Source organism: Syngnathus scovelli, chromosome 14, assembly GCF_024217435.2.
Source record: "Syngnathus scovelli strain Florida chromosome 14, RoL_Ssco_1.2, whole genome shotgun sequence".
Taxonomy (NCBI): domain Eukaryota; kingdom Metazoa; phylum Chordata; class Actinopteri; order Syngnathiformes; family Syngnathidae; genus Syngnathus; species Syngnathus scovelli.
This window is the reverse complement of record NC_090860.1, coordinates 14,759,889-14,782,815: the sequence shown is the minus strand read 5'-3', so window position 1 is coordinate 14,782,815 and position 22,927 is coordinate 14,759,889. Positions and strand designations below refer to the sequence as shown.

General features: G+C 46.3%; 4 protein-coding genes and 1 long non-coding RNA gene across 7 annotated transcripts; 2 read left to right on the top strand and 3 right to left on the bottom strand.

Annotated features, from left to right (window-relative positions):
• The first annotated feature begins 33 nt into the window (after positions 1-33).
• On the top strand, positions 34-4,939 carry tmem151bb (transmembrane protein 151Bb). Its single transcript, XM_049741196.2, has 2 exons — positions 34-1,038; positions 1,461-4,939. Exons 1-2 carry the CDS (start codon positions 709-711, stop codon positions 2,868-2,870), a joined length of 1,740 nt encoding a protein of 579 aa, XP_049597153.1. The 5' UTR covers positions 34-708; the 3' UTR covers positions 2,871-4,939.
• A 137-nt stretch (positions 4,940-5,076) lies between these two features.
• On the top strand, positions 5,077-6,794 carry mtres1 (mitochondrial transcription rescue factor 1). The gene is made up of 4 exons (XM_049741219.2): positions 5,077-5,196; positions 5,584-6,034; positions 6,127-6,199; positions 6,266-6,794. Exons 1-4 carry the CDS (start codon positions 5,178-5,180, stop codon positions 6,446-6,448), a joined length of 726 nt encoding a protein of 241 aa, XP_049597176.1. The 5' UTR covers positions 5,077-5,177; the 3' UTR covers positions 6,449-6,794.
• A 215-nt stretch (positions 6,795-7,009) lies between these two features.
• bend3 (BEN domain containing 3) lies at positions 7,010-11,424 on the bottom strand. Of its 2 annotated transcripts, none has more exons than XM_049741177.2 (5): positions 11,205-11,424; positions 10,555-10,618; positions 10,226-10,305; positions 9,973-10,145; positions 7,010-9,568 (listed from the first exon to the last, which is right to left on the bottom strand). In XM_049741177.2, exons 3-5 carry the CDS (start codon positions 10,275-10,277, stop codon positions 7,349-7,351), a joined length of 2,445 nt encoding a protein of 814 aa, XP_049597134.1. In that variant the 5' UTR covers positions 10,278-10,305; positions 10,555-10,618; positions 11,205-11,424; the 3' UTR covers positions 7,010-7,348. The 2 variants fall into 2 exon arrangements, with proteins under 2 accessions (XP_049597134.1, XP_049597133.1); XM_049741176.2 differs by having other exon boundaries at positions 10,226-10,280; positions 11,205-11,423.
• A 2,372-nt stretch (positions 11,425-13,796) lies between these two features.
• pdss2 (prenyl (decaprenyl) diphosphate synthase, subunit 2) lies at positions 13,797-22,917 on the bottom strand. 2 transcript variants are annotated; one of them, XM_049741208.1, is made up of 8 exons: positions 22,670-22,917; positions 20,580-20,714; positions 18,196-18,394; positions 16,717-16,791; positions 15,906-16,079; positions 15,344-15,475; positions 15,197-15,232; positions 13,797-14,466 (listed from the first exon to the last, which is right to left on the bottom strand). In XM_049741208.1, the coding sequence occupies exons 1-8, from the start codon at positions 22,915-22,917 to the stop codon at positions 14,311-14,313; spliced, it is 1,155 nt and encodes a 384-aa protein (XP_049597165.1). In that variant the 3' UTR covers positions 13,797-14,310. The 2 variants fall into 2 exon arrangements, with proteins under 2 accessions (XP_049597165.1, XP_049597167.1); XM_049741210.1 differs by lacking the exon at positions 16,717-16,791.
• LOC125981268 (uncharacterized) lies at positions 21,155-22,437 on the bottom strand. The gene is made up of 2 exons (XR_007485867.2): positions 21,726-22,437; positions 21,155-21,610 (listed from the first exon to the last, which is right to left on the bottom strand). It is a non-coding gene; the product is annotated as an uncharacterized lncRNA (long non-coding RNA).
• Positions 22,918-22,927: the final 10 nt, after the last annotated feature.

Here is a 22,927-nt window from a genome sequence, read left to right as displayed (position 1 = left end):
AACGTCATCAGAAAAGGAGACCTTGGGAAAAAGATTAGATTCTTTAGAATTGAAGAAAGACAAACACAGTTGCTTTCACGTGTAGACAAAATAAATCAATGTTTCACTGACTGCTGGCATTTACATTTATTTTTATTTTAGTTTTGGTTACTTTTAGTAGGCCTAGATGATCTTCAGTTCATGCTTAATCACTTGGAATGTTGACGATGGGTAAAGATTCACAAGTGTGTTACTGCTGCACTGGGTTTGTGGTAGGCGTAAGAATGACCAGCAATCGATTATACTGGCAGAAATGGAAGGCTCGAAAATAAAATGTAGCTTTGGGTGAGAGAGGGGTTGGCCAGCTCTGGTTTTCGCGCTTGTACAAAAGACAAAAAAAGCCCCAAAAAACAATGCCAATGTGGGGCGAGCGGTGCGGGTGCTTTCCCTTTAAGTGATTTACGCAACATTCCTCGTCTCACCGTGTGGGCTACCTGCCCTTTTCAGCACCATGGAGAGCAGCCCTGCCAACCGTACACACGCCATAAACGACGTCGTCTGCTAAAAGAATCAGCGGTCCGGAAGTACAGGTCACGCTTTGCGTGCCATAAGGAGCCGTCAATAATCTGGACGCCGATTTGCTCTCGTGTTACTGCGGCACATTGTAAAGGGGGGTCGGGGGGAGTTTGGGATGCGGGCTCCCCCCCGCGCGCACACACACACGCGCGTATGCTTTTTCGAGCTACCGCATTCACATTGTTGGCTCCCAGATGCGTCTTGAGCTTTTTCTTGCTTACCCCGAGCCCTAGCAGCGGGCATGGGAAGTGTGCATTAGCGAGGTATTCCACGCCCTGTCATCATCATCATCATCATCATCAATCGCCGATCAGCATAATGTCTCCTCCGGCGTCGGCTGCGACTGCCAGTGAAAGCCCCACCACCACCACCACCACCACCACCACCAACAACAACACCACCACCACCAACACCACCACCACCAACACCATCACCAACACCAACACCACCACCGTCGCGTTTGAAGAAGACAGCAGGGAGGAGGTATGTTCTTCATCTTGTATTTTCAGGAATGCAAACTAAACCATGTGCATGCGTTTACGTCTTGCGATGCTAATGTGGAGTCATGTGTTTTCACAGAAAGATAGTGTAAACAGTCAAAATAAGAAATAAATTAAATGTAAAAAAATAAAAAAATACATACGCACTGCCAACACTAGTTTGACAATTCTTTGAATTAGCTGTGCGCATGACGATCCTTGTCCTAAATGCTATCTATGTACAAAGTAGGCTTATACAGTCCACATTAAAGAGATACAATTTCCATCCTTTAAGGTCCACTCATATACCTGAAACACCTCACTGCCGGAGTCCAATGTAACAGCTAAAAATGCTCCACCCAGCAAACAAAAAGTATGCCCTGTAAGATGTGACTTTTGATTGCGTTGTTTCCTCTTTGGCCGCAGCAAAAGCCCCTCAAGCAATCTCTGAGCAAGTCACTGTGCCGCGAGAGTTTCTGGAAATGCCTTCTCCTCTCCATTCTCATGTACGGCTGCATGGGAGCCATGGTTTGGTGTCATGTGACCGAGGTGACCCGTCTGACCTTTGACAGCGCCTTCAAAGGCAAATCCATGATGTACCACGACAGTCCCTGCTCGGACGGCTACATTTACATCCCCCTGGCCCTGCTGGGCATGCTCTACTTGGTCTACCTGGTGGAATGCTGGCACTGTCACGTGCAGAACGAGCTGCAGCACAAAGCGGACGTGGACGGCATTTACGAGCGAATCCAGAGAATGCAGCAGGCCAAACCTTGCATCTGGTGGAAGGCCATCAGCTACCACTACGTGCGGCGCACCCGGCAAGTCACGCGCTACCGCAACGGCGACGCCTACACCAGTACGCAGGTTTACCACGAGCGCGTCAACACTCACGTGGCAGAAGCCGAGTTTGACTACGCTCACTGCGGCGTGAAAGATGTTTCCAAGCAGCTGCTGGGCCTGGAGAAGTCTGCCCTCACAAAGATGCGTTTCACCAAGTGTTTTAGCTTCGCCAACGTCGAGTCGGAGAATTCCTACCTGACGCAGCGAGCCCGGTTTTTCACCGACAACGAAGGACTGGACGACTACATGGAGGCCAGGGAGGGCATGCACCTGAAAAACATTGACCTGAAAGAATACATCATGGCTCTGTCGGACCCGGAGCGCCACCCCTGGTATCTGTCCCACTACGTCTTCTGGTTGGCCTCCTTCCTCACCTTCTCGTGGCCCCTACGAGTGTTCACCGAGTACCGGACCGCCTACGTCCACTATCGTGTGGAGAAACTCTTTGGGCACGATTACATTCCGGCCACGCCGTGCGAGGACCGACCGTATTGGCGACGTATCCCTCGCGTCAACACCGTGGACAGCACCGAATTGGAGTGGCACATTCGCTCCAACCAGCAGTTGGTGCCCAGTTACTCGGAGGCGGGCCTCATGGACCTAGCCCAGCGCGCCTCGGGCTTCGGCGGCGTCCGTCAGAATTGCGAGCGCTGCCACAGGGCTATCAGTTGCTCCTCGGTGTTCTCCAGAAGCGCCCTCAGCATCTGCACGGGAGCCAGCTCCAGGATCCCCTTCAGCGGCAGCCGCTTCTCCCTGGCCCGACGCTACGGATCGCAAAGGAGCTGCTTTTGGAGGAGCGGCAGCTTGAACGAGCAGGAAAGTCCCAGCGAAAACACGCGCTGTCTGTCCGAGCGTCTCACCACGGACGACGAAGAACCCCCGGACTACGACGACGCGCTGTGCTACCCGGTGCTGATCGTCCACTGCAGCGAGAACTGCCACAACCACAGGTCCTTCCACAGAAATGGCTCTTGTGTGGAGACTTCCCTATGAAGAACATCTGTAGCGTACAAACACTTGGCTGCATGTGAGGTACACAAAGGAATGCCTAAATCCCCAATGTGTGAATCAACAAAGCAATAAGTGTGATCAGTAAGGTGTGAAGACTGTTAACGCTGCCGTCGCTGCGGTTACCTCACTCACTCACTCACTCACTCACTCACTCACTCACTCACTCACTCACTCACTCACTCACTCACTCACTCACTCACTCACTCACTCACTCACTCACTCACTCACTCACTCACTCACTCACTCACTCACTGGTCATGGTAACTTGGCAAGTTTGAAGAGATTCTTAGTCCATATGGTTGCTCTACTTCCAACTACAGCAATAAACGCAAAAACCCAAGTCGAGTGGAAGGTCAAATGGAGAATGTTAGTTGGACGCAAAGGAAGCAGAACGAAACGTACATCTCTGCCACAACCAACCAACCAACCAACCAACCAACCAACCAACCAACCAACCAACCAACCAACCAACCAACCAACCAACCAACCAACCAACCAACCAACCAACCAACCAACCAACCAACCAACCAACCAACCAACCAACCAACCAACCAACCAACCAACCAACCAACCAACCAACCAACCAACCAACCAACCAACCAACCGCTTGCTGGTATTTTTAGTTCATTTGGGTTCATTAACTCGCCTCATTAGCTTCACGGCGAGCATGCTAGCTGCATTCTATGGCCAGGGGACGTGAAAGGAAGCCGGAGCACATTTTTGGGGGGAAATATCAAACGTATACTACATTGTTCAGAATCTTTTTTTCGCTAGCATGAGCCGAGAGGCGCTAAGTTGTGCTATAGCATGCGCTTGCTCTAGTCTAATGCATCTCATCCATTACTGAAAATGCTTTTCCTTGGCTTGCGGCTGAGCGAGCGGTAGCCTGTCCCAGCTGACCTCGGCGTGCAACCCGGACTGGTTACACGCTTTTGTACAATCTAGTCCAGTTCTGTTTGCTCTGTACAACCCGGACTGGTTACACGCTTTTGTACAATCTAGTCCAGTTCTGTTTGCTCTGTACACTCCTGATAACCTCTCTCACTTTGACTGTTATTTTGGGAAATTCCCTACATAATTGCTTACAGAAGAAGCAATTTTGTAAGTGGGAAGTTTACATTTTGCACTCTTTGGTATACAATACGAACATACTGTACATTGAACTTGTAGGTGAATTTGCTCACGTTGGTTGAAATATATTCTCTTGGAGCGATTTTTTTTTTTTTTTACTACCAGGTGCCACCATCTGAAAATGACCCGTCAACTGTAATAGCATCTGCATGAATCTTGCAGACAGACGTTTACATATCACACGATGTAGCGGTTATGATGGTATCTATTGAACATCTCCACTCACTGTGTACTATGTATTTGCAAAAAATATCATCAGGACACCAGATCCATGACCACAATTGCATCATGATGTCCTAATGCAGTGTGGTTAATTAGCAGAACTGAATGTAAGCCACCAGCGCACATTATGTAATAAATGTCAATTATGTAGCTGTACAGAAAAAAAGGTTCATACAAACATCACAATTCCACCTTCCAATCAAATACAGTTTACATACAATTAATGCAAATATTTGAATACACTTAAGTTTACACCATTGGCGTTTTATAATATTGATTTATTTTGTATAACATGTAAGAGATGAACATAATCAAGCAAACATATAGTTTTCAGTGTTGAGAAACCAATATTATGCACTTGAAATCCCAATAGACTACGACTTGTACTAACGATGAATGTTGATGTAAAATCATTGGGGGAAAAAAAGGTACTCACATAAGATACAACAATGGTGGCACTGGGTCGTTTGGTACTGGTACTGGGACTGAGAGATAAAAAAAAAAAAAAAAGGTTGAGGACCACTGTTGTATAGCATTATACAAAGCGAATCAAATTGGTTACTTCTTGTACAAATTTACATAGTTGTTGTCCTAATATCTAAATGATTGTAGGCTAAAGGTGATTATATCTAAAAATATGTAAGCAATCCTATCTTATGCTGGAAAATAATATCTGCAATAAATGTCAGTACAGTAGAGTATGTGTGTTTGTATTAACTTTCCCATTCATTTTCTTTTCTAACACGTTAAATCACAATTTTGTTATGTTAAAAAATATCCAATTTGATGTTAAAAAAAATATCAAATTGCGCCGCACTCGACAAAGCAACACTATTCTTTTCCAAACGGTAGAGGGCAGCACTCATAGCTGACAGCTGATGTGACAACACAAATAACAGCCAGATTTAGACGACGTTGTTATTACCACAACAAGCTATGAGAGGCTATTTGATAGGTGAGTGAGTGTCTGCCTGTCTGCCTGTCTGTCTGTCTGTCTGTCTGTCTGACTGACTACACGTGCTTCATTTTACTACTGTGATTGAGCATCCGAGTGAAATGTGGCGTTTTTCAATTGCCTGCCAAAACTAAAAAGATCCCAAAGAATTCTACCGCGAGTTAACTGTTAGCCTCATATCGATGGCTGTCAAACTTGATGAAATAAAGGAAATCACACGCCATGCGAAAAACAACAAGAACTAAATCACAACGCAAATATTTTCTCATCTGATGCTCGTGCCAATCATAACAACCAATAGGTTGCGGTACTCTCGCGAGTCCTTCAAGGACTGCAGAAAATGTCCATTTTCTCTCGTAATCATTGTTTCAATACCTTGGCTTGTAGTCACAGGGTGGAGCTCCAACATGCACAGTTTGGTGGTACAAGCTCTTGCCTTGAGGCAACTGGGAAGACTGAACCCGCGTCATCTCCTGGCCGCTGGATATGGACCTGCACAGACGGAATGGTGTCCCAGAACTATCCATACACGCCAGCTGTGGGGCTGCTCCACCTATCCCACACTGGGTTGCCACAGGCCAGCTCTCTGCGGCAGGGATGCCGTTCGGAGGTGGACAATCCATCAGCTGAGGTTCAAAAGCAACAGGAAGAAAGGTGCTTCGAAGCCGACGCACCAAGAAGAAGAAGAAGAAGAAGAAGAAGAAAAGGACCCAGAGAGCAGTGATTCTGAGGCGGACGAGGTTCCAAATATGCCAAAAGACTATAAAGACGTTGAGAAATATGTGCAGTCCTTCCGTTATGACGTCGTTTTAAGGGCTGGCTTGGACATGGCGCGCAAGTAAGTCTCACAGATTACATTATGTTTGCATTAACGTGTCAAATGAAAATCTACAGTGTTTCATGGATCCAATTCTGGTTTTCTCTCAACAGCAAAATTGAAGATAGCTTCTACAGCAACAAACTGAGATTAAATGGACAAAGGCTTATCAAGAAAAGTAAAACGGTGAGTGTTTAGCAGCACCTTGCGCATGCACTATTGTTTGTGGTGACATTTGTGTTGTGTATTTAGGTCAAAGTTGGCGACACATTGGACCTGGTGATTTCAGAGAACCAAGATACCAACACTGTTACTTTAATGAGAGTTGTCCTGAAAAAGCTTTTGGGTGAATCCAGTAATGCAGAGAAGTACAAAGTTTCTTTGAGGCGCTGGAAGTTTATAACAGTACCTAAAGATGAGGCCTTTAAGCCTTGAAATTCTTGACGGTTGGCTAAGTAAAGGCACTTACTTTATGGACATAGAATATCCTCCAGGATAAAGTGTTATGGAAGACAAAACTGTTCATGAAAAACATAAATGAGCACTTGGATGAACCATTTATATTTGACGTGACTTGGTTACTATTGGCGATATCGTTTTCAGTCGGCAAAGTGGCAGATCCCCGAAAGAATATTGCAAAGAAAATGTTTGACCGTGAGTAGTACTGCCTGCTGGGGGGGGGGGGGGCTGTCACTACGGAATATTTTTAGAATCGATTATTCTATCGATTCATCCATTTATTTGCATTAAAGTGTATTAAACCACTTCACTGATTACTGTTCATTAAGCATTCATTTTTTGGTATTTAGTGATTTAAAAAAAACAACACTTAACTGATGTCAAACAAGATTGGTGGTCGTAAAAGCAGGCGTTTACAAATGCCTTCAACACCAAATACTTGATCAATTTGTTGTCGATGACTCCATTCATTTTGACATTCAAGTCAACTTAGCTCAAGGCAGCGCAGAGCGTGTAGCACATTGAGTGTAAAAGTCCCAAAGTGTCATGTGATTTTTATTAGAAACAAGTGCTCAACAACTGCCACTGTTAACTTTTTCTATAATATAAACCTCTAGAACAAGGCTTAACAGCGTCTTATTATAAAAGAGGCCAAACAATGCAACAGCAGGAAGTGACATTTCTGCTCATTTAGAAAACTAGACTATCAAGTGCTGTTGAAGGCTACAACGATGTTAGCTAAGCAGTTTGGGGCTTTTTTTTTTTTTTTTTTTTTTTAAATAGAAGCGCAACAGGTTGGCTTGATCCCAGAAAGGACAGCTTAAGCGCGTATGCTGTGCAAAAATGACAATGTGTGTGTGCGTGCGTGTGTTGCCACTACAAGACAGAATTGGACCTCTTGGCCTTCTTCAAAATGTCACACTTCTTGCGATTGGGGCGCCGGCAGCGCTCGTCGATGCTCGGCACGCACTCGTAGTGCCACACTTCCTCCATCTTGTCCACGGGATACACCGTTTCCACGTAGTGGCGAATGAGTCGCAGGCGCGCCGGGTCCAGCTGCTTCTTGTTGCAGGCCCCCGAGTGGTTGTACTGCAGACGCAAGTTTTCCTGCGTAAAGAGCTCGGGGAAAAGGCGCACCAGCAGCCGGGCGGCAAAGTTCCCCACCGAAAGGCTCTGCTGCACTATTTCCCGCACCTCGGCGTCCGAGAGGAGGTACGCCGGCGGAACGGGGAAGTCGGGTCTGGAAACCATCAGTTCGTCCAGGGGGATCTTGCAAAAGTCTTTGGTGCTCTTCTCGGGAGGTAACGAGAGCGTTTCCGGATCCTCCCTGGCGCCGTCCGGGTGCTGGATCTGGCTCAGGAAAAAGTCCTGCTCGGCGTCCTGAACGTAGACTTTGCGGTGCTGCTGCAGGTAGGATCTCCTCTGCTCCGTGTCGCGTCTCCGGCACCTCTCGTCCAGCTTGCCCACAAACTCCAGCGTCCACACTCGGTCGTTCCTGGCCTGCGGGTAGACCAACTGCACGTAATGGCGGATCAGGTTGACGCGTCGGGGGTCCAGCTGCTTTTTCCCAAGCGAGCCGCTGCAGTTGTACAACTTGCGCATATTCTCGTGGGTGAAGAGCTCGGGGAACATGAGCACCAGCAAGCGGGAGGCAAAGTTGCCGATGGACAAACTGCATTCGTAGTTACACCTCAGCTGCTCCTTGGACAAGAGGAACTCGCGGGGAACGGCGAAGTCCGGGACGGGGATCTCCAGATTGTCAAAATCGACGGGCGACAGCAGCGACTTTTTGGACTTGCGCAAGGGCCTTTCGTTGTCGCACGTCTCCGGAAGCTTCAGGGCGGAAACCTCCTCGGACGCGCCGGCCGGGTCGTAGCGCTCGTCGTTGGCCGTTTCGCTGCCGTTGCTGTGAGGAGCGTCAAAGGCGGCGGCGGCGGCGGCGTCGTCCATATGCTGAATGCACACCTGAAGCCAGCTCTCCTCGGGCACGTCGGGAAAATTGCTCTCCATGTACTTCTTGATGATTTCCATCCTGTCCGAGTCCAGGATCTGCTGACCGGCGCCGTTCAAACAGCCTTCTGGCACTTTGGTCCCCTCTTCAAAAAACTCAGGGAAGAGTCGATGCATGAGGAAAATGACAAAGTCCTCCGGGGAAGAGAGCTCGTCCAGCTCCTCCGCCTCTCCGCAGTTGGCCACCGAGCCGCCCTGTCGGTTCTCCCGCGAGAGCGGTTCCCCCCGGGCTGCGGGCTGGTCGTGGAAGAGCCGATAGGTGGGCGAGCGCTCCGCTTTGATTCCTCCTTCCGCCGTCTGCTTCCTGAGCAGCCGAGCGCTCTCCATGTCCCTCTGGGCCCAGAAGCGATTAAAGAAGTCATTAATCTGAGGGAGGCACTCTCCCTTCCACACGCCGTTGTTCTTGACCGAGGGATAGCAAGCCTCCACGTAGTTGCGGATCAGCTGCAAATGCAACGACTCCAGCGACCTCTTGCTCGCCACGCAGTCGTGGCGGGAGCACTCCTTGGCTTTGAACAGCTCGGGGAAGAGATGCACCAGCAAGCGGCAGGCCAACTCTCCGGCGTTGGACGTCTGCTCCATCAGAGGATTCAACTCTTCGCTGGTCAGCAGGTATTCCGGAGGAGGCTGGAACTCGGCCACCGTCTGCGCCGGTTTGATCTGCTTCTTTATCCGCATGACTTCCAGACTTAACAGGTCCACCTTGCTGTGCAGCTGAGTCATGCTGGAACTGAGGCTGTTGAGGATGAAGAACATTTTTTCAATGAGAGGGTAAATGCTGCTGGAGTCCTTGGACCACGCCTGGGCCAAATTGTCCGAGTTGGGAGAAGCCTCCGACGAGCCATTTTCCTGCAAACTGAGGAGGAGAGTGGAGGACAAGAGGCCGCTGGAGTTGAGCTGATGTCCGGGACCTTGGCCCGCTTGCTGCTCCACGCTTTGCGTGTTCTTCTTCTCCAAGATTCTGTGGGAGATACTGAAGAGGGGCTTCCGATAAGAAACTCTGGATTTGCCATGAAGGTTGTCCCCGTTTGTACTCAGACACAGAGGCTCGTGTCTGCTGCTCTCATCAGCCAAGTGCCGCCTCATCTAGAGCAAGGAAAGAACCAAATGAGCGCAATCTTTCGCAAGCCGAGCTGAACAATGCGCCCCTTTGGGATTGCCATCAAAGACAAAGACATTTTATGATCATCAAAGCTGTTGTTTAAAGTGCTTTGACACCTCCAGGCTCGGCAATCACAAGAGCGTGCAACTAGTGCACACTATCCAAATCAGAGTCATGTTGACGCCACACAGTCCTAACTGATAGATTTGGACGACTGTGCAAGGGCGTTCCTGCACGTTCCTGCAGCTAAGGAAGCCATGATCGAGGTGGCTTGCCCCTTCATGAAAATGAGTCACACGCACCTCCAGAGATTGTGCAGCAGGATACTTTGAAGTACAAAGCAGACACCACTTGGCAGGCAGGCAGGCAGGCAGGCGGGAAAACTCACCTCGCCTGCAACTCGGACTCTTTTGCCGCTTGACAAGTTGGAGTCCGGTTCCATTTCGGAAGAAGTTCGTTTAGCAGCCTCGGCGGTCCCGGGCGATCCGGCTCCGCCGCGCTCTCCGGGGGCCTCGCAAAAAGCCAGGTCCTCAGTCTCGTCTTTTTTACCGGGCTTGTGTTCTGCCAATGTAAGCAGATACGCATTGGACATTCCTGTCATAAATGACATTTCATTGACACGGGTCACAGTTTTTGCTTACCTTTTTCAAGCATTTTTTCATCTGAAGCTTCCCCATACTTGGAGGAATTCATAGCCTACAAAACCAAAATGTGGTGTGTACTGTGAATGACATGACCAAGCGAAATAATTAACGCCCGATTTCTAGTTGAACCAGCAAGTGTATTGTTCCATTCATGGATCAAACTCAACTTTTGCGTGTTACAAAACAAATTGCACAAACAGTTAAACATGTTCCTCCAAAGTTCAGCTGTAAATGTCACTGTATTTTAGGTTCATCCTCAAACTCAGCATCTCCGTTTTTGTGCTTCTTGTTTCCAATGAGACTGAAAAGGAGTTGTCGGTGCTCACCTGTAGAGTGTTCCAGGGTGCCTTTGAAAGCCAGCTACATCTTTCTTTTCCGTGCGTCGCAGAACTGTGAGTAAACCAAGACCAGGAAGTGTTAGATGATGTTCCGTTAGGTGATGGATTGTCTTGCACGGACGACGGACACATGGCCGAATATTAGTGGGGATGTAACAGAGACGTGGCACATCATGTCATCGAATAATTGAGGCGCACGCCAGCAGCACCGTGACAGCACAGTGACACAGTGCACGGCGTGTGATCACATCATTTGCCATTGACTCACTGCAGGCGAGCTGCCGTGACGCCGATTCGTCACTTGTGCGCCCCACACTACTTCCGGATTCCTTCGCCCGTCAACGCTCGCTCGCTCGCTCGCTCGCTCGCCCGAAGGGAACCAAAACAATCTTGCAGAACGGAAAGTGTCCGTTTGCAGAGCCACGCATCGTTATTGCTTGTTTACATGCCGGCCGGCCGGCCGGCCGAGCGAGCGAGCGAGCAGTGATGCACAATGTGTCAGTTGGAGTGACGCCGTGGTGTTTGCGTGAAGCAACCCCTCGTCCTGCTAAAGCTAATTTCACTAAACAGTACTGGGTTAAATAAAGAAAAGAAAAGGAGAGGAGGAATAAGCAAGTGTCTGTCAAATGAACGCTCACCTTCACGAGTGCGTGCAATCCTGTCTGGATGTTTTTGCACAATGTCGTTGCGTATAACGGTTGTTCCCGTTGTTGTTCATGATTTTCCCCTGTCGCTCCTGTGATTTCTCGCGTGACGTCTTTAGACGTCACGTTACGGCGCCTGTGTCACTTCCGTACAGATAGGTAATCTATCATTTCGACGACATTGCAATTTTGCCGTTATCAAATTGACAGTGCAACTTTCAAATTTGACCTAGTTGTGAGAATCACCCCGTGTGCATTTTCTTGAAAACATAATGCAAAATAAGGCAGTACAAATATAATAAGAATAAACAATATTTACATTTGATACACATTTTCAATACAATAATATATAATTGATTGAAGAATGAACATTTTGAAAATAAAATTGTAATCACCGTACACAAAACGTGGACTTCATATAGGGGAAGTAGCGACCTCAAGTGGCGAGACCGTGTAGTAACAGTTTGATGAATCTGTGCTGTGGAAAGTCTTCCGACATTCCCATTGAAAACGATATTGGTAGAAATGTACAATATTTTCTTAGAATACGTCTGTAACGTGTCAGGTTGCCAATGAGTTTTGCATTAAACTCTTTAATCTTAACCCCAATCTTGGCCCAAGCCATCCATCTGTTGCTCTGTGTTGCTTAAGAGAACTTAACTCAAATGTCAACATTGAAAATGTTTATACATATGTCTTGTGTGTTGTCTGTTTGTTTCTCTTCTGGGAAACGCAAGGTAATATCATCATTCAGGTTTGCGCGGTTGTGGTAAGAGTACAACGAATATCTTTGACATAGTAAGTTAGCCTATTACATATAGTTTGTGTTTGACACCTGACTTGATTGTGTCACAAGTGGTTGTGGCCATTTCTATGAAACTCTGCTGCTAAACTGAAGCTTAATAGAAAAAGAATCATTTTAATCACTGCCCATTTCATGCACATACTAACAGCTTAATGTTCTGTCACAAATACATGGATGGAGAGACCTAAGATCTAAGAATTCAACGTGCTTCTCGTTAATCGGCTGGCTAATGAGCTGTCTCCGTGGCGGTCTGCTCTGCGGCGGCCAACGGTGCGAACGCGGCCTGTGCAGGAGGAAGCGCGGCCCGCGGCCCCGGGGTCAGCCAGGCGACGGCGTGCGCCACTTAACACACACACCAAGGAGCTCATTAAAGTGTCATTTTTAGCCAATATGCTCGTCGTCTGTGTCAAGCAGGGGCGCTCAGCCGTACTTGTGCCATCACGGGAGAATGACTCTCATCTATCACTGTCAGCCATACGCTCATATTAGCGTCACAGGTGTTTACGGAAAGACCATTCCCAAGTGCACCGACGAAAAAAATTTATCATGCAGAACTAGCCACAGATGACCGACCCATTTGTTCCTAATAGGATTTCGAGAGCACAAATTCAACTAATGGTTGTCATTGGTCAACGTGAACAATAAAGGAGACATACAGCAATTGGCATGGAAAAAGAAACCCATTCATTTACTACTTTTTTTCCCCCAAACAATTTCTGGGTGTCCTAATAAACAGTCTATTTCTCCTCCGTAAAAATACACAAAGGATAAAGAATTACATTATGACTTGTTACCATGACAACCAGAGCAAAGGACATGCACTAAAGTGAGTTTTTATTATTCAACGGTTGTGGAAACTTAGCGACTTTGTTAGTTTATTTAGAAACTGAGCCAAAATACGTGTACCTTGATTATAAAAAAAATAAATAATAATAATAAATAAACAGATTATTGCAATGAAAAGTATAAAATACCTGTGCTCATTTTTGAAGCGCAGGTATATTTCTACTACATTCAGGGTCTTAGGCCAGATTTTCTTTTTTTGTAAAAGTTTGTTTGGTGAGTGCTTTGTACATTCTGGTCCTGGCCCAACTGCCTTCCTTGTTTAGTTCTTTTAACTTTCCATGTACCTTTCCTCATGTCTCCTCACGGCGATGATAAATATTTCATGAAGTGCCCGAGGGTTTTCTTGGCCCACGCTGTGAACGGGAAGCTAGGGTGGCATAGGAAACCCAAACTGAGAGCAAGTTGACGGAGATCAACCTAGCAGCAGACAGCAGCTTTTTTTTTTTTTTTTATATTGAAAAGGTTGTCTTGATTAGATTTAATGTGTACAAATTTAAGTGTAATCTGGAATGATATGTTTTTGCTTCCATTAAAACAAAATATTTTCTCACAGATAATTTGTAGAAAGTGGCCAAAAGTGAAATCTCAAGCAGTTATGTAGTTCCCTGAGCTGTGTTCTCCAGGTGAGGCCTGGCTGCGTAGTTTCGCACCTGAGCCGCCGCTGCCGCCACCGCTGCCTCCTCCTTGCAGACAGCGGCCCGGGGAAACCACAGGCCACCGGGGCTGGCTGGCTGGCGCCAACTCGCACGGCTCGGAGCAGGGCAGCCAAGCCCAATCAATAGCTCTGCATTTCCTGTCCATTTGCTCAAGTCTCTTCATTAATAATTACTGCTTGGCGGAGTTTCAGTGTTCTGGCTGGCTGGCTGGGCCGGCCGGGAGAGGGTGGGTGACCTTTGCCCACCCCTGACTTGACTTGGATCACATCACACATGCAATAAAGTGACACATGACTTTATTCTTGAGCTGTACATGTGCCATTTCCCTCTCTTGGGAGGGAATCTCATGTCAAACTCAAGTTAAAAATGATGATCGACTATCCGACATAACAGCATTATTTGCGTGTGCTTGGCAATTTGGCAAATGTCATCAGATGCCCCAGTGAGGATTTCACTGTTTAATCCCAATTGAAAAAGCTAAATTCATATGGCACTGGGAATTTGTTCAGGGCTGGACAAACTGCTTTTTCATAGAAATCAAACAAAAGCAAAATATACTGTCAAACTTCCAATTCATTCTTGTATCAATTCAAAGCATGAGCCTAAAATGTTTTTATTTTTCGTTCAGCGCATTCACAGTTTACCTCAGTGAGTGAGCGAGCGAGCGAGCACCTGCTTTGCTTGGTTTGCTTTCCCAAGTCCAGTTTTCTGTCCTGTGCTGGCCTCCTCTTTGCTGGCCTCTGCAAAAAAGGACCTTCAAAAGTGTGCGGGTGTGCGTTCAAGAGAATCCCTCTCAAAATTTGGTGATGGCGCAGGCAATGTTTTCCAAGGCGGATTGAGCCTCGGATGAGGGGAAAGCCTGGATGGCCTCCAGAGCCCTGTTGCCATGGTAACGGCATAAGTTGATTGCCGTGCTCAAGCCTTTCTCTGACTTCACCGCTGCCAAAAGCTGTCGAGAGACCCAAAACACACGTCTTTTTCAACAATCATATTTGTATCATCCACCCAGAAGTTGAAGCATAATAAGCATCTATTTTCATGTCAAGTGCGACGAATGCAATTCCTCGCAAAATTGTGTTTTAGGTCCAACAAAGAAAAAATTCAGAGAATGTTCAAAGTAAGTTGAATGATTCCTGATGACGTAGGAGCATTTCTTCTTTTGCTGTGGGCGTTTTACCTCATGAATTTTACAGGTGCTAAGCACCGTAGGCTGTTCTTCTTTTTCTTCTTCAATAAAAGAGCTCAAGCTCACTCTGGCACATTATCAATTTAAAAGAGATGCCTTTTCACTCTCACATCAGAGCATACTGCTTGCAAAACGGCCAACTTGATCACCTTTAATCACCTTTAGGCCCGAGGTTATCGGGTTCCTGTTAGGCTAGCTAGCTAGCTCTCACCCCTACTGTACGTCACGTGATTTTCTCCTCCCATGCAAACTTCTCACTATGTGTCCTTTCCAGCTGAAGGAGATTCTCCCACAATGGCAGTGTTTTCAAGCCTCAATGTCTTCTCCACAAATAGGCCTTGGTAACTAATCTATCCTGCTCTGGTTTGTAAATAATCCCCTGGTCTCAAGCAGCCCGTTCTCCTTCCGCCAGTCCCTGTCTTTCACACCTTGACTCAACTTTGATATGAAGTATTATTACAGTGAAATGAACAAACAAAACAATTGCGCTTACCTCGGAATAATCCAGTTGATTTCTCATTGTTTTTGCCTGATAAAGACAAAAATAAAAAGCCCAATCATCAAAATATCGCCACTAAGGAAAGTCCCTGAATATTAGACCTTTTTTTTGTTTTGTTGCTTTTGTCCACACGTGAATTACCTGTCGCAGTTGCTGCTGCCATCGCTCAGGGCCAACGACGTGCCGGTGAAAAACCACAGGGGCGGCGCTAAAACTGAAAGACACCTGCTCTCCCACGTTACTCTTCATGAATGGTTGCAGGTCGGAGTTTAGCTGCGGGAAGGGAGGAAGGAAGGAAAGCGCAGCAATTTAACAAAGCCAATCAATGTGAGTCATGCCTGCTTACACTCCAGGTGAGCCCGCTCCAAACAAGCACGATCAACAGCCCTGCAACTAACGTAGCTTGCTGGATGCAAATGGCTGTTCAAAAGACCCATGCTGGGATCCCCAGCACACAGCAGGAAGGCATCCAACACTCAACACTATCGCTCAAAGTGGGACCTCAAAATTGATGGAAAACCTACCATTTCAAATTCTAATCAAGTAAGCATAACCTTCAAAAATACATTGAAATAAAACAATATAAGGATGAGCTGTTCAGGTAATGAATGGAAAATCAAACCAATCAAATCTAACAGGTCCTTGCTACCTCAAAAGCCGATACAAAAGAGCAAATCTACGACAGTCCATTCTCCCAACTTACCCTGTGGCCTAAAGACAGGTGTTTGCCGTACATGTAGGCCAGTCTTTGGGACTTGTTGTCATGTTGTGCCAGCTCCATTGCAGCTTGGCAGCTCTTGGCCAGCAGCGCCCCGTGAGACAGGAATGTCTGCTCCTCCCATGCTGTTGTATCCACTTCAGGGCTGACAAGATCCTCCTACAAAAGCAGTCAAGTACAGTAGAAAGCGTCAACTTCTCTATGTCTGAACCTGTGATTGTCAAAACACATTCACCGCATGGCCCGTCTCAAAGAATGGGTAGGACAGATTATAAAGTTGAATTCTTGCCGCGTATGGCAAAAATCTGCCATCTAAGATCCCCACCGTAACTCGGCAAATCATTCAGAAAATGTTATGGAATCATTTGAGGTCTTTGTCTTGTTCTGCTACAGTGTAGGTGAGAACTACTGACAATTCCATTCAGTAATACGAGCATGAATATATTAACAAATAGTTTCACAAAACCTGTGTACAATAATTGCCGTCAGATAGTTCCTCCTCGCAAACATTAATCATCCCATCAAAATGCTAATGGCATTGATGTCTTCTCTGCCAGACATGAACCATAAAAAAAAAAATCAAAAAAAATCTATGAATACAAATTATTTTTCACTATCCTAACTGCTTGGCAAAACAGGTCTGCTGCATTCAAGAAAAGTTCTATTCCAATGTTTGCTTACAGAAGGCTCGGTCGGGGCAAGCCTTCTTTTCGCAAATTGGGATTGGATGTCCTGGAAGTGCAGCTCTGCGCTCATTTTCAATTTCTAACAATGTTCATTCATACTGGGGCTTTACCTCAAACGTATTGGAATTTTCATAGTAGATTCCTTGAACCAAATCACCGATGGCACTGGAAATCAGTTCGACGACCTGGCAAACGGACGCAAACACAAAGCAGACGTCACCCTTTCGACCGTAGAGGCCTCCTGACTCCGAATGGCATCGGAACAGATGGTTCAATTGTAAGACGTCATCTTTAATAGCAAGTACTTATTATTATTATCGTGTCACGTTGACGTATAAGCGTCTGTGACAGTAGAAATCCTTCTTGCTGACGAGACATTTATCCAAGTAAGATAAATCCATATTGTGACGTTCCCTTGCCTTCCTTGTACACGGACTGCTTTGTAAAAGTGCAGTTGCTAATTTCCTCTTCCAGGGGGCACGCACGGCTACATTTGAGCTTGCCACGTGAGAGTCTGGTCACAATACGCAATACAAGCGAATGAATCGGGCGGGACACGTTGCCGTCATCCTTGGTCCATCATAAAAGTGCGTTGTGGCCAATGCAACGCAATCCATCTGGGGGAAAATATTGAGGAAACCCGAGCTTCACCCGTGGACCTGAAAGGACAATGTGCCTACAGTGTTACTCTGGTGTCTCTCCCTGTCTTGGGAAGTGGGGGCTTTTTTTGGAAAGTATCAGATAAGCTCCCCCTCTGCTTCCACCTTACTCCATTCCCAAATCCAGCCGGATCGTGTTTTGCCGACAGGGCCTGCAAAAGGGAAGAAACCGGAGCTGCGGGCCAAGATGACTTGACTGAAGCGGCGGCGGCGGCGGCACAGGTTGCCACCTCTCAAGGCCATGACATACCATTTCCATCACTGTCATAGGTTGGAACAGCTCAAAGACAATCATCAGGTCAGGTCAAGATGTTGACCCCCCCCAGAAAATTCCATTCATTTTCTGCCTTTTATCGGAAATGTAGAAACTTTTAGGTTTGTTTAATCATGTGGTGCATTGTTATTAGAATGAAAGAATATCAAAAGAAAGGGAAATGGGGCGTACCTAAAAAGTAACTATTATTCACTTCACTGAAATTGGATGATGACAATCAGAATTACATGGCAAAAAAAAAAAGCAGATGAAGAGCTTCCCGTGAACGTGATTTATCAAGGCAGGAACAGGTTGGGGTCGAGTGATTGAGAATATACACTGATGACGGTTTCTGCCTCCAATTAATCCTTTTATTCAACGGCCTCCAACAACCTGATATTATCGCTTCTTTAGAATGCACGTACACTAGAACGGCAAGGCTTATGGAAAGTGGGATGGTCCAAAATTCATCCTGGTGCATGTCTAATAAGTCATTATTGTTTTAAATAAACAGCTTTGTAGCAACTGGCTCAATGCCACATCTGCCCATAACTGCATTGCCATGAGGAATAGGCTGGATGCAAATATAGTTCCGTAAAATGACATTTTGTGGAACTTCAATGGATGAGAATGACAACTTGTTTGTTCATGCATGAGCCAGCCTTGGCACAGATTACCTTGGTGTTGTTTAACTGTGCCAATCCGGTGCAAGCGTTTGCGAGAAGGAAGTCTCCGCTGAGGACGGCCATTTTATTGCCAAACTCCATGTCCTTCAGCAGGCCGTCAGAAGCCGTCAACTCTTTCAAATTGACCACCCCGCGATGCACCAGGAACGCCGTGTGAATCAACTCGGTGATTTCTGCCAAATTGCGCTGGCTACCATGTGGACAAAACAGGAAATAAAGACATGTAACATTTAGGGAGCTTTGACAATCAAAGATGTTCATGGGTCAGCATCAATGAGGTAGCTGCACCCCCCCCCAAAATGGTTTGTCCTGCATAAAGCACATTTATTTCATACGTTGTTTTATAGCACCCTGCAGCTGGCAACACTCATGCTCATTTGTCACTCTGAAAAAGAAATGAAAAAGCACTTGCTGGAGCTCGTTCATGATTAAAAGGAAGCAGACAACAGCCACTTTTGAGCCTATTCTTTGAATGGAGGCTTTTGGAAATAATCAAATGTTGATTCAGTCATTGGTGGCAGATAATTAGCAGCCCATATGGAAGGAAGTCACAGGGCTGCAGCGGGAGGGAGGGAGGGAGGGAGGGAGGGAGGGAGGGATTCATCTGGACAGGGTTGGTTGCCCGCCCTGATAGCCACTTACCTTTTTCAGCCACAGTGAGAAACTGATGAGCCTGTTTTGCCCCCCCCCCATCCAAAAACTCACACACGCACATTCAAGGCAGGTAATTGGCGAGTTCAATGTCAGCTGGAAAAAAAAGGGGTGATTAACATTCAATAATATAACGTAGTTCTCAATCACACCTATTGTCTGACAGGTTAGCCAAACACCACCGTCGCCCTCCATGGGCGTTGCAATAAGCACACGGGAAAAAAAAATTCTTTGAAAGTTGCTTGTTCTCAAGATTGGCCATGGCAAAAAATCTTTTTTTTTTTTTGCCTTGTATGAACCCCCCCAGGTTTTCTTTTTTTAACCCCCCCCCTCCAATGCATTTCAATGGGTGTCACTGACATGCGGCTTTTCATTCTCTGCTGTCAGCCCCAAAATGTACTACTTCTAGTATTTCATTCTGAGGCCAATTAGATAATTAGATAATATTATGAGTTGCTAATCATTTTTGTTGACGATTTTTTCGACTTAAAATTGATGATTGAATTGCGTCAAGTGCCAATTACACGTGGATTAAAGTGCTCACAATGAGCTCATTAAAGAGTCAAATAAATGTAAGGGTAAAATAATAGCCACATTTTCATTGTCATTTTATATTCAGCAAATCCTTGTAGTGTCATCAAAGATGATGATAAAGTGTCAAATAATCATTTGCTGGAACCACTGCACACAAGTTCACCTGCAGCAATGAGATCAACTCCTTGTGCACGCGCACAGTATGTCCCAAACCTTTTGTCTCTCAGTCCACTTATGTATCTGTGGGGCTTTGGGCGGAACAAAAAAAAAAAAAAGGGGGACAAGGGGGCTTGTGTATAAATAGCTTTGGTGGCTGGTTGCATAGCAACTGATGCCATCTTGCCGAGTTGGAACGCCCCCTCGCCACGCCTCTCGTCCTGAGCCTTCTATGCCATTTTCCTCCCTCAGCTGTCTGCCTTTGCATTAAATGTAGCCTTGAGGATGGGAGAGTGACTTAAAAGAAGAGCGCTGCCTGGAAGATGAAGAATATAATTCATTCGTTCATCCTTTCATCCCAGTCATCCATCCATCCATCCCATGGTTTGGCTCATCAATGTTTGTCCTATCAGGCCATCAACATAAGCATTCATACTTGCCATCTATCTGTCCATCAATCATTTGGCTGTTTTGGTGAATCATCAGTGTCAGGCAGCAGAGTGGGGAATCTTTTACAAATGCTGCCTGTCAGGAGGGAGGAGACCATCTCCCCCGGAGGTTTCAATCATCCCGCACCTTCTCTCTCGCCATCAGCAGAGGTGCTAATGAGCCTGAGAGAGCTAAGAGTGAGTGCGGGTGGAAGCACAAATGAGGTGATCAAGTCACACTGCGTGCGGGGTCAAGATGGCCATCACAGTGCAGTGAAGGAATGCGTGCAAGTACGGACAGCAGTGTGACACAAGCACCAAGTGAGCTGAGACAGGCGCAACAAGTATTTGTACTCTTGCCTGTTTTATAATAACAAGAGTATTCGGATCTTTCCACACAGACACTGCTCAACGACGCACAAGCACAAAAAAGAAAGAACTCCTTTCAGGGCCTCACAACTCACGGCAGCAGACACTTTTGGAATGAGCAACTTCCCCGGAACAGCTGAACACATGGCAAGTGCCCTTAACAAAATACGGCTAAATTGGAACACCTCTGCGTATGTCTCCATAAAGGTTGGCAAATGTGACATGAGTGGATTTGACCTGGGGTAGATGCCGCCGACCATGTCCTGAGCTAATGGATCGGCCGAGGCGTGGCTGGGTCCTGCGGCTTTTGAAAGAAGAAGGACAACCAGTCCTCTCATCTGAAGGTTGTTCCTGCTGTCGTAGACAAAACCTCTGCAAAAGAAGATAGGAACAATTAGGCCGGCCGGCCGCACGCGGAGCGTTTGCGACATATTACCAAGCCCTTCCACCTGCTTTTATCCTCAGCATGCCTAGTTGAGTATGGATATCGGATTTTTGAACGCTGCAACATCTTCTGTCCAGGCCAAAACAAAAAACTTCCTGTTGACTGTTTTTCCTGAAATTGGCTGTTCTAGTCATCAAAGTCTCTCTTCATGGCAGCTTTTGAAAAAGATGACTCAGACTGGGTGACAGGATATTTTTTCCTTCCACTACTGTCACTTTAGAATTATGTTTTGCCAAAAGCTGTCATGAGCCTGAGCTATGGTAGCTCATAAGTGGCACACACAAAAAAAAAACATTCAAACACACATACACACGCTCGCACATAGATTGTGCAAGTGGTCACAATTAAAAACAACACACAGTTAAGCTAAAGCAATAAATATCCTTTTTTTTTAATGAAGCTTCTGTGCAAGTTGCTGAACTGAAATCATAAATTCTCAAAATGGTGACACAGTTAGTGGACACACTCACTGGAATACTGTATGTGTAGTGTACAAAATAATGCATGTACACAAAGAATGGCAGGCCCACACACAGCTGCCTGTTTATGTGGAAACTAGATTAAATATCTTTTTAATGTCTCGTGGGAGCGTTTAGACAGAGCACCTCTAATCCCGTCCCTAAGAGAGCGAGCGCCTTGGGCCATGAATCACGCTCTCGTTAGGGGCTCCGAGGGAGACAGGCGGCCACACCCCCAATGCTCAATGCCCAGACACCCCCCCCCATCTTTGACCCACCCCTGCACCACAGGGAAAGGCGGGGAGGACAGAGTGGATGTGGGAGATAGACCATGAAAAGAGGGAGGGAATGCAGACATAGTGGAGCTAAAATGAGAATGCAAAAGAAAAAAAGAGAGGGATGACAGAATGAATATATGAATGATTGACATTTTTGGTGCTATGGAAAAACACAACCATTACGAAGAGAGAGTCATTGCACCTTCCATTGAACAAATTCCTCATGCCACTTTGTCCAAAATCAGAAATGACCTTTTGGAGCAACCTCTCTTCACCCTTCACATGCAACCTGCAAAATAGAAAAGACCTCAACTCTTATGAGGCAGCTCTCTTCTGAGCGTTTGTGAGGGCTGGCTTGCGAGCGATTGATATTTATGTCACTATCTACAACAGCATTCATTCATCAATCAATCAATCCTGTGCAAGGGAATGGAGCATGGAAAAAGAGTGAGCGTGGGGGGGGGGACAGAGGAGATGAGAGAAATGGGCTGCTGTCATCTTGAAAGGGTTGTGAAGAGGTCACCCACGCCTTCGACTTGACTGTGCAGGAACTTTCACAGGGCTTCCAGATTTATAAAGACGTTGGAAGAATTCTTCCCTGAAACTGAAATATGTACAACGAGGGAATTTCAAGTCACAATGTGGAGTTTACGCACACTTTTTAATGATCATATCACGAATGTGTTGAGTGCATCTTCAACAGACCCAAATTGTGTATTTCGTTGTTGCGAGCTGATGGATGCTCCTCAGAAAATGTAACTGACTCAAATTGAGCCGTTCGTAACTTTTGACGAGCTTTGTTTTCTAATCCTTCTCATGCCACGCTTTATTTTTTAACGTTATTAATCTGTGCTTTTATTTTGGCGTATTTCCGGTGGTTTAGGAAGTGCTGTCAATAGCGGTGGCACGACTCCTCTTTAAAAGCGCGAGGGCGATCACGGTTGAGGTGTGTCCGATTGAAAGTCACATGTTATTGATGTGCTAAATGTCATATCGTGCCAAAGGTCTCAAATTAAAAACAACACCGATAACAAAAACAATTGCAAGTATTACTTCACTCTGCTCATCGTCTGTGCAGGATGGCAGATTAAACGCAATAATAGAGATATTTATTTTCAAGTTCTCTCTTGGTTCTAATGGTTTTACCTTGCAGTGTTAAGTAGAGGGTGTTGGCTTCCGACCAGCTTCTTAACATGCATGGCGACGTTACTGAACTCGTCACTGAGTAGACAGCGGAGACTCATGAAAGAGGTTGGATAACCCACAATCTTCTCGGCGTCGGACACCACTTTACTCCAGTTCGAAGGTACTGGGCTGGAGAATAAACTTATTGTCCTCCGCACTGATGAGGACCGGACAGTGCATGGAAGTCGAGTCCAGACAGGTGCAAACATCTTCTCTCTT

Bases quoted from the DNA above. Each gene is read 5' to 3' on its own strand.
- tmem151bb (XM_049741196.2), top strand. From the start codon at position 709: ATGCTTTTTCGAGCTACCGCATTCACATTGTTGGCTCCCAGATGCGTC. The intron at 1,039-1,460 runs GTATGTTCTTCA...CTTTGGCCGCAG, and splicing joins AAGAAGACAGCAGGGAGGAG to CAAAAGCCCCTCAAGCAATC.
- pdss2 (XM_049741208.1), bottom strand. From the start codon at position 22,917: ATGTTTGCACCTGTCTGGACTCGACTTCCATGCACTGTCCGGTCCTCA. The intron at 15,476-15,905 runs GTAAGTTGGGAG...CCCTTCCCGCAG, and splicing joins ACCTGTCTTTAGGCCACAGG to CTAAACTCCGACCTGCAACC. The intron at 14,467-15,196 runs GTAAGCGCAATT...GTCTCTCGACAG, and splicing joins ATCAACTGGATTATTCCGAG to CTTTTGGCAGCGGTGAAGTC.
- bend3 (XM_049741177.2), bottom strand. From the start codon at position 10,277: ATGAATTCCTCCAAGTATGGGGAAGCTTCAGATGAAAAAATGCTTGAA. The intron at 10,146-10,225 runs GTAAGCAAAAAC...TTACATTGGCAG, and splicing joins TGAAAAAATGCTTGAAAAAG to AACACAAGCCCGGTAAAAAA. The intron at 9,569-9,972 runs GTGAGTTTTCCC...TCCTTGCTCTAG, and splicing joins GAGTCCGAGTTGCAGGCGAG to ATGAGGCGGCACTTGGCTGA.
- mtres1 (XM_049741219.2), top strand. The intron at 6,035-6,126 runs GTAAGTCTCACA...TTCTCTCAACAG, and splicing joins GGCTTGGACATGGCGCGCAA to CAAAATTGAAGATAGCTTCT. The intron at 6,200-6,265 runs GTGAGTGTTTAG...TTGTGTATTTAG, and splicing joins TTATCAAGAAAAGTAAAACG to GTCAAAGTTGGCGACACATT.